General features: G+C 36.8%; 1 protein-coding gene across 5 annotated transcripts in view; it reads left to right on the top strand.

Annotated features, from left to right (window-relative positions):
* The window catches only part of CDK17 (cyclin dependent kinase 17), a 115,974-nt gene that overhangs the window by 72,287 nt on the left and 26,241 nt on the right, over window positions 1-17,446 (top strand). For all 5 annotated transcript variants that reach the window (XM_001147273.7, XM_063786978.1, XM_063786979.1 and 2 more), the window contains 3 exons: window positions 4,156-4,320; window positions 8,786-8,919; window positions 11,060-11,185. In XM_001147273.7, the coding sequence (XP_001147273.1) occupies window positions 4,156-4,320; window positions 8,786-8,919; window positions 11,060-11,185 (425 nt within the window). The remainder of the gene's footprint in view (window positions 1-4,155; window positions 4,321-8,785; window positions 8,920-11,059; window positions 11,186-17,446) is intronic.

The raw sequence follows: 17,446 nt of genomic DNA, 5'->3' as shown, positions 1-17,446 counted from the left end.
CCTTGTCTTCCTACAACTAGATGGTCCCATCTGAAGGTGATGGGAGACAGTGACAGATTATCAGGCATTAGATTATCATAAGGAGCATGCAACCTAGATCCCTCGCATGCACAGTTCACAACAGGGTTAGTACTCCTATGAGAATCAATGCCGCCACTGATCTGACAGGAGGTGGAGCTCAAGCAGTAATGTGAGCAGTGGGGAGTGGCTGTAAATACAGATGAAGCTTTGCTCACTTGCCAACTGCTCACCTCTTGGCCTGGTTCCTAACAGGCCATGGACCAGTACTGGTCTGTGACCCAGGAGTTGGGGACCCCTGATCAATGTGACTGATACACAATTCCAGTTATAGTCCATTAACATATCATATTTCATATATGTTTAACAGTTGATCTGGTAAAGATTTAAAAATATTTTGGGGCTAGGCATGGTGGCTCATTGTAATCCCAGTGCTTTGGGAGGCTGAGGTGAGGAGGATCACTTGAGCCCAGGAGTTTGAGACTAGCTGGGAAACATAGCAAAACCCCATCTCTACCAAAAAGACACAAATTAGCCAGGTGTGATGGTGTGTGCCTGTAGTCCCAGCTATGGTGGGGAGGATGAAGTGGGAGGATCACATGAGCCCAGGTGGTTGAGGCTGCAGTGAGCTGTGACTGCACCACTGCACTTCAGCCTGTGCAACAGAGCAAGACCCTGCCTGGAAAAAAAGAAAAAAAAATATTTGAATAGATGTTTTTACTATAAATGCTGACTAAAAGCTGGGTGGTAGGAGTGTGTGTGAAACTAATTTAGCAGTCGTGTCTGCTGGCCTGTTGCTTCTGCCTTTGTAATATGTCCTAAATCTGCCTGCTTCCCTCCATCTTCAGTACAGCCACCCTAGTCTAAGCCACCAACATTTGTTACTTAGGGTACTGTAGTAATCTCTTTTTGCTATTGATTCCCTATTGCCTGTTTTTCAAACAGCAACCAAGATGATATCTTAAAAAATTATTTTCAGTAATTACAAATATAAAGGAAGTTACAAAGATTATATAGAAAGGACCCATACTTGTACCCTTCTCCCAATCCCCCCACCATTGGTTCCATCTTATGTAACTATAGAACCCAGGAAATAGATACTGGAATAAAGTCTAAATATAGTTCTGTGTCATGTCCTCACCTGTGTTGATTCGTATAACCACTGCAATCAAGATTAAGAACTATTTCATCATGACAAGAGATCTCTCGTGTTACCTTTTGTAGTCTTCCCTACCCCCTTACCTCCTACTATCTTTAACCCTTCACAGTGATATTTTTGAAACATGAATCAGATCATATCACTCTCCTGCTACAAAGCTACCATAACTGCTTCCAATCTGAGAATAAAATTCAAACTTCTATGGTGAAGTATAAAGTGTTGAATGACTTGTTCCCTCCTTACCTCTGTGGTCTCACCTGGTACCACTGTTGCCCGCACGGTTAGGTACTATAGCTACACTTGCCTTCTTTCTAGTCCTCTAACACAGTGGTTCTCAAAGTGTGATCCCTGGACCAGCAATGTCAGCAGGACCTGGGAATTTGTTAGAAACACATATTTTTAGATTCCACACCAGACCTACTGAACCAGGAAGTCTGTGGGTGAGACCGAGCAATCTCATGTTTTACAGATCCTTGATGATTCTGAAGCATGTTAAAGTTTGAGGACCACTGTTCTAACAAGTCGAACTCTGCCATATGTCGGCTTTTGCATTAGCTTTTTTCTCTATCTGGAATATCCTGTTATCCACAACTTACCCATCTTCCCTGACTGGCTCTTTCTTGCATTTAAATTTCTGTTAAAAATATCTCAGCAGAGAGAACTTTCCTCAATATACAGTGTAAAATAACTAGCTACTCATTTCCACATCCCTCTATTTTAGTCTTTTGCATATCGCCTGTCATTACCTGACTTCGTGTGTGTGTCTTTTCCCTGTTAGGTTTTATGCAGTCTGAGAATAGTACTTTGTTTTGTTCACCAGTTGATGCCCAGTGCCTAGAATAGTGTTTATCAAATAGTATGTCCTTATGATCCCCATTTTTTTTCTATATTCTCCAGAACAATCAAGCTGTATTCTCCAGGACAGCTTTACAGAGCAACTAAAATGTTGTCTGTAGGCAAAAGATTTGCATAATTTGTTTTTAATATTTGAATGTTGTGATATTTCACATGTGAAATAACCTAGAAAGAGAAAAAAAATCTTCATTTTTCTTTTCTCTTTCTTGAGACAGGGTATTACTCTGCCATCCAGGCTGGAATGCAGTGGCATTATCTTAGCTCACTGCAGCCGCAAACTCCTGGGCACAAGTGATCCTCCCACTCTAGCCTCCTGAGTAGCTGGGACTACAGGTGCATGCCATCATGCTTGGCTGAGAAAAATCTTATTGTATGCTGTAGCCTGTATTATCCCACATTGTTTGTAATTATTTATGCATTTATATCAGATAGCCCCTCTTCATTCATTATTAAACCATTGATTATTTTGCTAGACTTAAGATCCCCAAATTCTTTATCAGTTAGGTACTGCCATGCCAGGGAATGTACAGATCACAGGAAACTTTAGACACATGTTCTGTATTACTAGGTAGGCATTTGCCCCTACCTCCAGTCTGTGTTTGACCCAGATTAGATAGCTTGGACCTTGGGTGAGCCTTTGGGCCCTTATGCCCCATCCTTCCTCTACCCTTTTAGGTAACCAGTATTAGTAAAGGCTCAGGCCACATGGCCTTCTTGGCCCATTTCTCTGGAGCCCATACCCTGGTCCTGTTCTGCGGATCCTAAGATTTTCTTGTGAGAGAAGCCTTTCACTTTAAGGCTTGTAGCCAACTCCTGTCAACCTGTCCTTAGTTGAGAAACCTTAGTTGAGAAACAGGTAGAGGAATCCCCTGATCAGGAGGTATCCTTATGCCTGATTGTTAACTGCAGAAGAATAGTTGGCTTCATTTTAAAAAGGAATCCCCTGATCAGGAGGTATCCTTATGCCTGATTGTTAGCTACAGAAGAATAGTTGGCTTCATTTTAAAAAGAAGGTATTCAGAGCAGCCCAGTTCTTTTTAAAACTCCTTGGCTGCTATCAGTAAAAACAAAATTCTAATATAGAAGACTAATTGTGTATCACAAGACTTGTATCTTTAACCTGTATCAGAGCTCTTCTTTGGAGGTGGAAAGGAGTCAAGAGATTCCTGATAAACATTACAAAACAGTTTCTCCCCCATGCATAATTAAATAGCTTTTAAGTATTATATTTTTTAAATGTTTCTGCTTGGTTATGGGTCTGTGATTGTTTAAAAACTCTTTATATTAATCCCAAATTCAGGGGAATAAACTTGGAGCCTCTGTATTGGTATGTATTTAGGTACTTCGGTTTTATTCACTAATTGACATACCATTTTGAATGTCCAGCAAACAGGGATGTAAATTCCTTTAGGCCGGGACCATGTCTTTTATATTCTAAAGCATGCTTAATTTCTTTTTTTTTTCTTTTTGAGACGGAGTCTTGCTCTGTCGCTTAGGATGGAGTGCAGTGGCATGATCTTGGCTCACTGCAACCTCTGCAACCCGGGTTCAAGCAGTTCTCCTGTCTCAGCCTCTTGAGTAGCTGGGACTACAGGCGCATGCCACCATGCCCAGCTAGTTTTTGTGTTTTTAGTAGAGATGGAGTTTCACCATATTGATCAGACTGGTCTCAAACTCCTGACCTCAGGTGATCCGCCTGCCTCGGCCTCCCAAAGTGCTGGGATTACAGGTGTGAGCCACGCACCCAGCCAAGCATGCTTAAAATAAGGCACACAGGTAGTCAATAAATGGAGGAGTGGTATGGAAACAATCTTGAGATACACTAAAATAAACAAATGGATGAAAATTTGGTTGGGTATATTAGTAGTTTTGTGGTTCTTAGCCACTTTTGATTATATAAGAAATAGATGGTTATTAGACCAACTTAAAATATTCAAGTATTTTCTTAAGTGTTTTTTCAGAGAAACTGTTTTAATTTTAATACTGTGTATAGTTAAGCAAAGCAATGAGGCTAAATGTACTAATCTCTGTTACAACTTTTTGTTTTGCTTTCTGAATCCTTCTCATGTGATCCTGGATCTTGGACTGATGATGGAATGATTTTCGAATTCTATGAACCACAGAGCCTATTGTGAAGAATGGCAGGCCTCCAACGTCTCACAGTATGCATTCCTTCCTCCACCAGTACACAGGATCTTTCAAGAAGCCCCCATTGCGGAGACCACACAGTGTTATTGGAGGGAGCCTTGGCTCCTTCATGGCAATGCCCAGAAATGGAAGCAGATTAGGTAATTTGATTACTTGTCTGTTGTGTTTACCTTTCTGATTATACGTCATGCACATAGTTAAGTTTTAGTTAAGCAACTTTTATTATCTCATTTCTTCTGTCAGATAAAAATCAAGTTGAGATCAAGAGGAATAGCAGAAAGATGGAAAGTTCTAGAGAGGTAGTAGTGCTGACAATACAGGGAAGTAATATTTGAAAAACCTGTCCATCAGGAGGGAAATGAAACCCATAATAAATGGATGCAGTATTTCAAGATGAATGGCAGTTTGGGATGGTGTTTGTTTTAGGGTCATGCCTCAGTAACTTTTCAGATCATCACCATATAAAGCCTATTGTAATGATTAGTATATGTGGTTATCACCTGAATTCTTTCTTCTTCTGTCATTATGTCTTTAAATATCCAAGAAAAAAGAATTGCAAGTTTCTGTTTGTTTATTCCTCTGGCCTTTTTTGATGATGCCTTATGTTTTTATTTTTATTTTTATTTTTTTTTGAGACAGTGTCTCACTCTGTCACCCAGGCTGGAGGGGAATGCAGTGGTGCTGTTGAGGCTCACTGCAGCCCTGACCTCCCAGGCTCAAATGATCCTCCTACCTCAGCCTCCTGAGTAGCTGGAACTACCTGTGCATGCCGCTACGCCTGGCTAATTTGTTTTTTTTTGTTTTTTGTTTTTTTTAGAAGACGGGGTCTCACTGTGTTGCCCAGGCTGGTCTTGAACTCCTGGACTCAAGTGATCCACTTGCCTCAGCCTCCCAGAGGGCTGGGATTACAGGCATGAGCCACCACACCTGGCCTATTATGTTTTGATTTTTAAAATCACTTCAAGTACAACTATTTTATAGTCTTCTTAGATAATTATATTTACTGAAGCTCCTAGGGGTTTTATTCTACTGCTCGTTTTATGTGCTTACTCTTGGAATAGTATATTATTTCCAAATGTGTTTCTTTAATTTTGGGAATATGAGCTTATCTACAGTGAGATTTTTTCTGTGAGAACTGCATATAGCCTTTATCTCTGTAGGTGTGTCTCTACAGAATGATATGCTGGAGTTGGCTCACACTAGTTCATAAGAGATGATTGTTAAAGTTTCAGGAACTTTGCAAGCTGGTTGTTAAACATAGCTATTAAATTTTAAATTATATAAGTTTACAAATAGGTAAACTAAATTAAAAACAAAGGTAATGAATACGCAAAAGTCATCGCTTCCTAATTTTTTACCACTTTTAACTATTATCTATGCCACCGGGGTTATTTTTTTCTGTTCTAGTTATAGTCAAAAACACTATATAATGGTATGCTACTGCACATTTCTTCCCAACCATATGTTCAGTGTTGTCATGTTGGTAGCCTGAAGTTGTCCATGGAGAGAGAAGTCAGAAAACACTACAGATCAGGCCCTGGCTTATTGTTTTCTTGTTTGTCTAGACCAGGGTTTGTTTTTGTTTTTTTTTTTGTGAGGGGGCAGTTAGTAATAAATGTTTTAGGTTTTATGGGCATACAGTCTCCATTGCATATTCTTCTCTGTTTAATAATCCTTTAAAAATACAAAAAACATTTTTAGCTCATGGGCCATATAAAAAGAAGCCACACTTGTTCTAGACTCTTGTTCTAGAATTAAGACAGTGTATTGAAAATGTTAGTAATGCAGATTAAATTTAAAGGGTATTGTGCTGGAGGAGAAAAGTATGTTGTATCTGCAGCTGTTACATTACCTGATCAGCAGAGAAATATCCCTCTCCCCCCTTGACAGATGAGTAAAGTTCTGACAAGCCATCATTGTTTCACGTTTGTCTTGATGGAAATGAAAATACCGACTGGTAGTCATGTCAGAACTACACTTGTTTGTTAATGACATGAGTAATTTCTTGTTTGGGTCAGATGGTACTCAAGTATTTATTCATAGTCTGAGATTAGTAAGCTTTCTTTGTCGTCCAATTCCTTGTGCAACAGGACAGATTTTTTTTTAAGTGTGATTTTTTTTTTAAATGTACCCTTTAAGTCTCAAAAGTGTAGCACTTTGGGAGTTGAGCCTTTCTGTGGGAAGGTCTCACTTGTAACTCAGAAACCCAGGGCTTCATTTTTTATCCCAATGTGGAAGGTAAACCCAGGGACCTTCTCATCAACATCAGCAGCCTCTCCTAAGACACTGATAGAGTCAATTTATGTATAACAGCTTTGGATTTTCAGTCCTCTCTTTGTTTTTGCTTCCTAGGTATTACCAATACATTCTTGCACATTTAGCTGTGCATTTTAAAATATTGTATTTTAGTCAACATTTTCTTGAGGAAAGGGAGATTTTCATATCTCACTAGAAATGGAAGCCATGATTAAATTATTTTTAACATTTTGAAGGTGTGACAGAAATGAATAGGACCTTAGATGTGTTATATACCAAATTTTAAGAGGTTAGGAATCAATCACCAATACGTTACTTTTGCTGCCAAATTAATTTTTTGTTCACATATCATCACCATAAAATTTCTACGGAAATCTCAACATAACTGAAGTGTATTCTTAGATTACATATTGAGCTATTAAAAATCCATTACCATTTGCAACTGCTTATGAATATTAATTGGAGTTTTCTTGATATTGAGTTAACCAAGACAAAAATACAGACATAAAGTGAGTTTTAAGATAGAGTTGATATGAGACCCTTGAGTTCAAATTTCTCCTTAATCTAAGCAGTCCTCATGATTTTATATGTAAATATTATTAAAAGTTAACATTTATACTTATACAATTGTCTCACACATTGATATTTTATATAACTTTATTTGAAAAAGAGATCTAGTTATCTAGGCCATTCCTTGATTGTTAGTTAATATGCAGTTCCCTTGAATACTTGTTAAGCACCTTCTGAGTGCCAGACAGTTGGTTAAGTTCTGGAAATAGAAAAGTGAACAAGCTAAATCCCATCCCCAAGGATCTTATAAAATCACATGCACCAAAAAATGTTCTTCAGTGCAGTGGGTGGGGGCACAGTAGTCAACTGTGTCTGAGATTAGAAAAGACTTCACTGAGTGATGACACATGAGCATAGTTTGAAGACTAAGCCTGATCTCACCAAGTTGATAAAATAGGAAAAGGCATCTTTTAAAAATGAGAAAAAAAGTGTGTTAAAGCACTGCAGCATGAAACAACATGGTTCTTTTTGGAAAATGAATACGTGTATAGAAAGTAATAGTGGCAAGAGAGGAGTTCTAGAGATCCAGCATTTGTTTCCTAGTACACTCTTCTTGCTGGGTTATTAGATAATGACTGACAAATGCAGGTATATGAGTATACAACTTGGCCAGATGTGGTGGCTCATGCCTGTAATCCCATCACTTTGAGAGGCCAAGGTGGGTGGATTCCTGAAGTTGCAGTTTTTTGAATTTTTGCAATCAGACCTTGGTGATGACCTTGAGCAGTAGGATATAAGTAGCTCCCACATGCTTAGCTTCCAATAATGGAACACTAGGCATAAATGGCTACAAGTTCAAGATGAGCCTGAACAACAAGGCAAAACCTTGTCTCTCCAGAAATATAAAATAAAATAAAACAAAACAAAACACTAGATGTGATGGGTCCTGTACTCCCAGCTACTTGGGAGGCAGGAGGATTGCTTGAGCCTGGGAAGTAGAGGCTGCAGTGAGCCATGATTGTGCCACTGCACTCCAGCTTGGCCAACAGAGCAAGACCTTGTCTCAAAAGCAAAACAAAACGAAACAGTATATGTCTGTTTTTAATATTTTCAAATGGAATGTATCTTCCTCCCCCTACTTCCATTTAACTTTTATCTCTAGTAAGCATGCCATAACCCACCTTTATTGTAGTATGTTTTTGCTCTGAACAGAATTTTGAGTATTTGAAGATCATAAACTTGTTTTTGTAGTTCTGGTACAAAATAGATATTCAGTGAATAATTTTTTATTGTTTTATTTTTAACATTGGGGGTGCAGGGAGGAGAAACTGCATTAGAAGCTTTTAAGAGGTGTTTTAAAGAATATTCAAAGAATTAGCTCCATTTAACCATAGACCCAGTGACACATTATTTAATTGAAAGAATACTAAATAAGAGGCAGATGACCAGGTGTCTATTCCAGCTCTGCATCTAAGCTTTGTGACCTTTTGAAAGTCATTTAACCTTTCAAGTCTCAGTTCCCAGATCTAGAAAATGAAAGAACTGGCTCATTCTCAGAGATATTATTTCCAGTTTATAATTTTATTACTCAACCCTTGATAATAACTTGAATGTTAATTTTTTTCATAATTTGAAAGTGTAAAAAGATTTCATACTACTATTTTAAGACATTTGAGTCATGTTTTCGTCTATTAACTGCATACCTGTGGCACCCAGAATGTAAATGACTTTTTATGCTGTGATTTTTACTTGTTGGCCTTCTATATTTTACCCATAGTGATAATAAATTATATATTAGTATATAATGTATCTCTTTTAATGTCTCATTTTTTGATATAGATATTGTTCATGAAAATCTAAAAATGGGATCAGATGGTGAGAGTGACCAAGCTTCTGGGACATCATCTGATGAAGTCCAGTCACCTACAGGTGTTTGTCTCAGAAATCGTATACATAGACGGATCTCAATGGAGGTAATCATTTAAAAAATACAAATATACTTGTGAATATGTGTGTTGGTATATGTTAATACACATACATATCAAGTGGAGTAAATGCCCATTTAAAAATTTTCATGAAGACACGTGACACTTGTAAGAAAATTACTTCTTTGCATTCATAAATTGCAGTCTGTGAATATTTCCTCTTTTTAAATTTTTATCCCAATGTAGATATGCAGTGTAGTTGTTCGCATTCTGTGAAACATTTTATTTTAATTTTTTGCAAAACGTTATTTTAGGTTATCCATTAAGGAGAAGTGAATTTTCAAAAATTCTGGAAATACAGAATGATACATTAGCAATGTCTTCTTTTTAGAAAATACGATTTTAATATTTTCGAGATTCATCTGGATAATTAGCATTTTATTTTCTCTGTTTCAAATTTTAAGAGGTATAAATAAACAGCTTTTTTTTCTTGCATTATATTATAAAAGTGGGTGTCCTTTCCTTTGTGGTTCACTATACCTACTAATCTCTGAAGCACATTTATTTCTCCATGTAAAAGGATGAAGAATTCATTTTCTTTTCTTTGTAAGTGTTGTGGTATAACCTTGAGGACATAAGTTGATCGTGACTGTTATTTCAGTACGTACTGTAAACTAAAATAGGTTTCTGCAAAAAAAAATTGAACATGTTTTGAAATGAAAGTATTGTTGCTTTTTTGGTGCTGTTGAGATGATGATTAAGGTATCTCTCCTATTGGTTGATTATATTTTCATTATAAAAGGATTCTTCTTAATCAGTTAAGGAAATCTTATCAGTTTTCTAAATGATAAATTAACATTTTCACTTGTTGAAATCAACGATATATTTATGTGACACAATACTAATGAAAATATTTCTTATTTTTCTTCACCTTATAGATGATTTTTTAAAATCATTTGTTTTATTTAGTATTAGGGTCTGTATCTGGAGTTTCTCATTCTTCGTTGAGCTATAATTTGTTTCCCCACCACCAAGGAGGCGTGCTCTAGATTATATTCTTTTTATAGTATATATTTTTTTCTGTTTTATGAGACAGGGCCTCACTCTGTCACCCAGACTGGAGTACAGTGGTGGGATCTCAGCTCACCACAGCCTCAACCTCCTGGGCTCAAGTGATTCTCCTGCCTTAGCCCCAAGTAGCTGGGACTACAGGCACACACCACCATGCCCGGCTAATTTTTTTGTATTTTTTGTAGAGACAGGGTTTCACCATATTGGCTTCCCAAAGTGCTAGGATTACAGGCTTGAGCCACTGAGCCTGACCTGTAGTATATTTTAATATCTGGAAAGACTTCTTTCTGTATCCCTCCCCCATATACACATGTACTCTTTCTTATTTTAGAATGTTTTTGGATTTTTTCTGTTTATTCTATTGATACATTTTAGGCATTTTATTTTGTTCTAAGAATAAGCTTATTGTGATTTCTTAGTGGTTATATAACTTATAAAATTAATATAGGGAGGACCAGTATCTTCTCATTACTTATTCTTACCATTTGGTGGCATTGTATGTTTTTATACTTAAGTCTTATATTTCTCAGTAAATATTTATGCAGTTCCTATACCTCTGCATTCCGTTTCATGGTTTGGCTGCTGTTATGAATGGGAGGAATTTCTTTTTATAGGGCTTAAATTTCTTGATACAATGATATAGGCAAGATTCTTTTCAAGTTTATCCCAGCTCACATTGTATAATTAAATAAAGTAGAAATGCCATTAACATGGCAGTAATAAATACAATTCTCTTTCCCCATGTTGCATACAAGATCATATAATATCTACTTGGTTAGTTATTTAAACTGATCACAGAGTTTGTGGTAGTGTTTGCCTAATGTTACTATATGGTATAATAAATTTAAAGTAAATTTCAAGTTGAATTTACCAGTGAAAGGACTCAAAAATTACTGAGGTTGCAAAATTTCATTTCTGTAACACTTCGCTGTATGCTTTTGCTTACAGTAAATGTTTTTGCCATGAGTATATTACATATAATCAATGTAGGTAACTTTGCAACTGCAATAAAACTTTACAATTACTTATCACTAAGAAATAATGTGTTAGAGCCTGTGAATACAAAAGCCAAATGCCTTGCCTTTACTATTTTTGATTACCTTTTTTTTTTTTTAAGGATTTAAATAAGCGGTTATCACTGCCTGCAGACATCAGAATACCTGATGGATATCTTGAAAAGTTGCAGATAAACAGTCCACCATTTGACCAACCAATGAGTCGAAGGTCTCGTAGAGCTTCCTTAGTAAGTTTTTGGTCTCCTGTACCTCCACCATCAATCAGATCTGCTTGCTGCTTCTGGGTGTAAACATTTTAAATTTATTTTTATACTTGACTTTAGAATAGCTAAATTTTATTATATTGCCTTCTCGATTTTTATTATTTTCCATTCTTAAAGGTTTATTGGAGTCCTTAAGATGCATTCAATAGGATGCATATTGGAATAGGATTTAAGGTATATTTTATTTTTGGTAAATGTTATTAATACATGCTAGATAGATAAATACATACTAGATATATAGATATACTAGATATGTGCTGGATAAATAAACATGTATTAATATATACTAGATATACAGAGAAGTACACAAACCATAATTGTACAGCTCAACGAACTTTTGAAATGTTAATATACCTGTGTAACCAGTACCTGGATCAGTAAAAGAAAATTTCAGAAATCCCAGAAACCCCCTTCTGTTCCCTTTCTCTTTACTTAGTATTCCTCACTTCCTCAACTGTAGCCATACTCTCTGCCTTCTGATGCTAAAGATTAGTTTTACCCATATGTGTGACATTGTTCTGATCATACTGTTTTTAAAGTATGTTTTGGTATCTGGATCTTTTAAAATCCCATTCACATACATTCTTATTTGTTTTTTAAATGTGTAATATTCTCTTTCCGATTATCCTTATTAAAACGTCTGAGCTTTGTGTAATTATGAATATGTAATTATATTAAAATATATTTTATGTAGATATACAGAATTATATACTTATACAAAGTTTGTATATATATATTGCACAATATGTATCCCAGTATGTATGGAAGTTATACAGTATGTATTATTTTTGTTGTTAGCTTCTTTTGTCCAGTGTTATGTTTGTGAGTTTCAGCCCTATTTTTGCATGTAATTATAGATAATTCGTTTTCATTGTTGCATGGTATTCCATTTATGAGTGTACTGTACTTCATCCATTCTCCTATCGATGGGCATTCTGGTTGTTTTCGGTTTTTGGCTATTACCAAATAATGCTTCTATCACCATTCCTGTGCATGTTTTTTGGTTAACGTGTAAGCATTTCTGTTGAGTGCTTACCTAGGAGTGGAATTGTTGCATTATATTCTGCTTCCCTAGATACTGTCAACAGCTTTCCAGAGTGGTTGTACCAACTTATACGTACATCACTAGCATATAATAGTTCTGGTTGTTCTCCTTGCCAACTTTTGATAATGTCTTTTAAAAATTATTATTTTAACTTTTCTAGCAAGTTGATAGTGGTCTCTTGGTTTTATTTTGCTTTTCTCTGATGACTAAGTTGAACACCTTTCTGTGTGTTTATTATTCATCATATGTTTATTGTATGTTAATATTTAGATATTCTCTTTTGTGAATTAACTACCCAAGTCTGTTTTTCTTCTTTTTTCTATTGGGTTTTCTGTCTTTTTTATTGGTTTATACGAATTTTTAAGTATACTTTATATACAGGACCTTTGTCAGTTACATGTCTTACAAATATATTTTCTTAATATTTAGTAATTAACCCAGCACCATTTATTCAAAGGATAACTTTTCTTATTGCAGTATCACTTTAATGTAAATTCAGGTGATTGTTTATGTGAGAATCTCTTTTGGATGACTATAGTCCTGTAGTAGAGATACATATAAAGTGCTTTGGGACAACAAAAGAGGCAGCAAGTAAAATGCCTTGGCAAATCACAAGCTTACAGAGATAGCACTTGAGCTGGTCCTAGAAGGATGGGCAGAAATTTGTCAGTTAAAAACGGCCTATGAATGAAGGGTGTTCTAAGAAGAGGAAACTTCATGTACTAAAATTAAAACCCAGAGGTTTGGGTGTAGATGTCATGTTTGGGAAATCAGAACTGATATGAAGGGTAATATGGAATAATATAAAAGCTATGGCTTGAACGGACAGGACAGATCCAGAATGAAAAGCCTTAGAGGTCAGGCCAAGAAGTCTGGACTTCTTCCCATGTAATGAGAAGACATCAAAGGTATTTATTTAAACAAAGGCTGACATGGTCACATTTTTGTTTCATAGCAATAGCTTTAGGAAAAGTACAAACAATGAATTAGAGAGAAAGACTAGAGGCAGGGAGAATTAGGAATGTATTCAGAATTAAGGATGTTGTGGCAATCAGATGGAAATAGAAAGCAGAACATAAATCCTAGGGACCAGGAAGGGATAAAATACCACCTAATACCCAGTTGGACTTTGCACCTGAAGGAAGAGAAATTGATGATGACTCTTGGATTGCTAGCAGTTGTTGTATCTCCTTTTTTACATTATTATTATTATTATTATTATTATTATTATTACTGGAGACGGAGTCCTGCTCTGTCACCCAAGCTGGAGTGTAGTGGTGCAATTTTGGCTCACTGCAGTCTCTGCCTCCCCGGGTTCAAGCGATTCTCTGGCCTCAGCCTCCCGAGTAGCTGGGATTATAGGTATGCGCCACCATGTCCTGCTAATTTTTGTATTTTTAGTAGAGATGTGATTTCACCACGTTGGCCAGGCTGGTCTTGAATGCTTGACCTCAGGTGATCCACCTGCCTCGGCCTCCCAACGTGCTGGGATTACAGGGGTGAGCCACTGCATCCAGCCTTTACATATTATTATATAATGGAACTATTTTCTTTAGAGACAAGGTCTCACTCTGTCACCTAGGCTGGAATGCAGTAGCACGATCATAGCTCACTGTAATCTTGAACTCCTGGGCCCAAGCAATCCTCACATGTCAGGCTCCTGAGTAGCTAAGACTGCAGATGTACACCATCACACCCAGCTAATTAAAATTTTTTTTTTTTTTTTTTTTTTTTTTTTTTTTTAGAGATGGCGTCTCATTGTGCTGCCCGTGCTGGTTTCAAATGCCTGGCCTCAAGCGGTCCTTCTGCATTGGTTTCCCGAAGTGCTAGGATTATAGGTGTGAGCCGCCCACAGCATCTGGCTCCTGTGGGCCAGATTAGATATTCTAGTTAGATAGTCTACAAAATATTTTGGTTACATACTCTAAAAAATAAAATCACTTTATGCTGTATATACCATGAGCACATTGTTATTTGACATTCACCAGTATATAAATATGGTAAAGAGTATAACACAAACTTGATTTTGGTATAAGCATATGATTATCATAATTTAGCATCACTGCTTAAGACATTTTGTGTGTGTGTGTGTCTGTGTGTGTGAGACAGAGTGTCACTTTGTCGTCCAGGCAGGAGTACAATGGCGCGATCTCGGCTCGTTGCAACCTCTGCCTCTGGTTCAAGTGATTCTCATGCTTCAGCCTCCTTAGTAGCTGAGATTACAGGCATGTGCCACCATGCCTGGCTAATTTTTGCATTTTTAGTAGAGATGGGGTTTTGCCGTGTTGGCCAAGCTGGTCTTGAATTCCTGACCTCAAGTGATCCACCTGCCTCAGCCTCCCACAGTGTTGGGATTACAGGCATAAGCCACTGTGCCTGGCCAAGACATTTTTATTGGGATGATTTTGCCATTTGATTGTCAAGTCAAAAGTTTTCTTCGGCTATCAGTTTTTATCAAAGATTGGTACTTAGGATAAATTTTGAGGTTGTATTTGTTCCAATTGGGAGTAAAAATGTGATTTAATCACCGTGTAATTTTTTTAAGCTATCATTTAGGAGCTATCTTTTACAGTCTACATGATATTAAGAAAAACAGTGCCCTCTAATGAATGCTAAATGATTAGAGTTTTTATTTATGGTTAAGTGTTCCTACCTACCTCCCCCACTTTTTTTTTGAGGCAGAGTTTCACTTTTGTTGCCCAGGCTGGAGTGCAATGGCATGATCTCGAGTCACCGCAACCTTCGCCTCCCGGGTTCAAGCAATTCTCCTGCCTCAGCCTCCCGAGTAGCTGGGATTACAGGCATGCGCCACCACACCCGGCTAATTTTGTATTTTTAGTAGAGATGGGGTTTCTCCATGTTGATCAGGCTGGTCTTGAACTCCCCATCTCAGGTGATCCTCCTGCCACAGCCTCCCAAAGTGCTGGGATTACAGGCATGAGCCCCTGCGCCTGGCCTGCCTACTTCCCTTTTCAGAAAATTCTGAAATGGCTTATAGATTTCAGATAAATCATGCCAGCTATGTTTTGGATTTTACTGATGCATCCATTTCATTATTCATCTACCTTAGTAAAGCATACTTTTTGGAAATACATTAAAAATTATTCTTCAAAATGAAAATCTCTACCCTAGGTTTATATTTGAACGTAGTCCGTGAAGGATGGCATGTGAAAGTTAGGGATGGATGGAAAAGGAGTGGGAAAAAGAAACTCATTTTTTTTATATGTATTAGAATTTGTGTATCTGTGGATAATATATTCTTTATATACCTAAAAAGTAAAAGTTTTTTCAAAGAGATCAGTTTTTCAGCATAGAAGTCTGGACCCTTGGTTTATGTGTAAAGGAGATGGGTAAGGATTAGGGATGGATGGAAAGGAGGTAGGAAAAGAAAAATATTCTTCACATGTACTAGAGTTCATTTTTCCATGGATAATATACCCTTAATCTAAAAAATAAAATATTTTTTAAGGTAAAATGTAAAATTTAGCCTTGTCTTCTAAAAGTTTTAAACTTTCAATGTGTTGTTCTCATATATATATATATAATTTTTTTTTGGTACAAATTATTTGTAGAGACAGAGTCATACTATATTATCCAGGCTTGTCTTGAACTCCTGGCCTCAAGCAGTCCTCCCGCTTTGGCCTCCAAAATCACTGACATTACAGGTGTAAGCTACCTCTCCTGGCCTATTTTCATATTTTCTAATGGCAATATATAATGAGTAGTAAAAATAACATAAAACCTTTGCTTGAGTAGGAATTAAGAAACAATTCATTTTTCCTGGAGAAAGTTATACAGTAGGGCTGAATGGGTCTAATATAAATTTATGGTCATCAATCTCGCATAGATCCCCAGTGTTGCCTGGCTATCCCACTGTCTTTCTCTGATTAACTCTTCCTCTCTTACTGTAAGCAGATGATCTCTCTTCCTATATCATAAAAAAGAGAGAGGGCCAGATGTTGTGGCTCATGCCTGTAATCCCACCACTTTGAGAGGCTGAGGCAGGAGGTTTGCTTGAGCCCAGGAGTCCAAGACCAGCCTGGGCAACATAGTGAGACCTCCATCTTTACAAAAAATTAACAAAACTAGCCAGGCTTGGTGGCACACCTTTGTAGTCCCAGCTACTCAGTAGGTAGGAGGTGAGAAGATCACTTGAGCCCAAGAGGATGAGGTTGTGGTGAGCCATGATTGCACCACTGCACTCCAGCCTTGTCGACAGAGCAAGAGACCCTGTCTCAAAAAAAAAAGGCGGTGGCCATTAACCGAAAACTCCCTCCTTTTCTGTATAACAAACTTGCAAATCTACCTATACATATACCCATTCTGTTCTTTTTTGTTTTTAATCTTGAGAAGTTGTCCCCCTTACTATCCCATCTTTTCAGGATGCTTAAGACTATCTGTTATCCCTATAAACTCATGTGTGTTCAGTCTCCCATTTCTTACCTTAATCCTTTCCAGTGACTTTTTATTTACATAAACATAATTTTAGTTTTAGATTTACAGAAAAAATTACAAAAATTATATAGTTCTTCTATACCACATACCCAGTTACCATATTATTAACATTTTATATTACTTTAATACATTTGTCACAACTAAGGAACCAACATTGGTACATTACTAGTAACAAAACTCCATACTTTATTCAGATTTCACTAATTTTTTGTCAGTGTTGTTTTTCTGTCCTGATACCCCCTCCAGGATACCACATTACATTTAGTGATCATATGTCATGTTAAAAATATTGGCTATTGGATTGGTGAAGTGCTATTTAGTAGTCCTTTATGATTGATAAGAAATAAAACATTGTCAACATATTTAGTTAAATATTAGAATAGTGGGAAAGCCTATATGTAGATAGTCAGGATTCATCAGAGCTTCCTTGCCCTTACGATAATGGTATACCCAGTGGAAGTTTTGTGAGACTGAGTGCAGCTTCAATTATAATGAAGGTCATCCATATATAAAAATTTGTCTTATTGTATTCAAATTATAGGTTTATACATTTTAAGAGCATATGCCTTCCTAAACAATGAATGTTTGGATTCTTCATTCCTGGTTTTACCAATAGACTATATAGACCTTTCTTAATTCTCAGAGCAGGTGAGAAAATACAATCAAGTCCTTACATCTCTCAGCAATTAGAAATATAAGATGGAATGTGGGAGTGAGGTTCAAAG

Source organism: Pan troglodytes, chromosome 10 (assembly GCF_028858775.2).
Source record: "Pan troglodytes isolate AG18354 chromosome 10, NHGRI_mPanTro3-v2.0_pri, whole genome shotgun sequence".
In the NCBI taxonomy this organism is placed as follows: Eukaryota; Metazoa; Chordata; class Mammalia; order Primates; family Hominidae; genus Pan; species Pan troglodytes.
The sequence above is the reverse complement of the archived record's forward strand: the minus strand, read 5'-3'. Positions and strand labels throughout refer to the sequence as shown.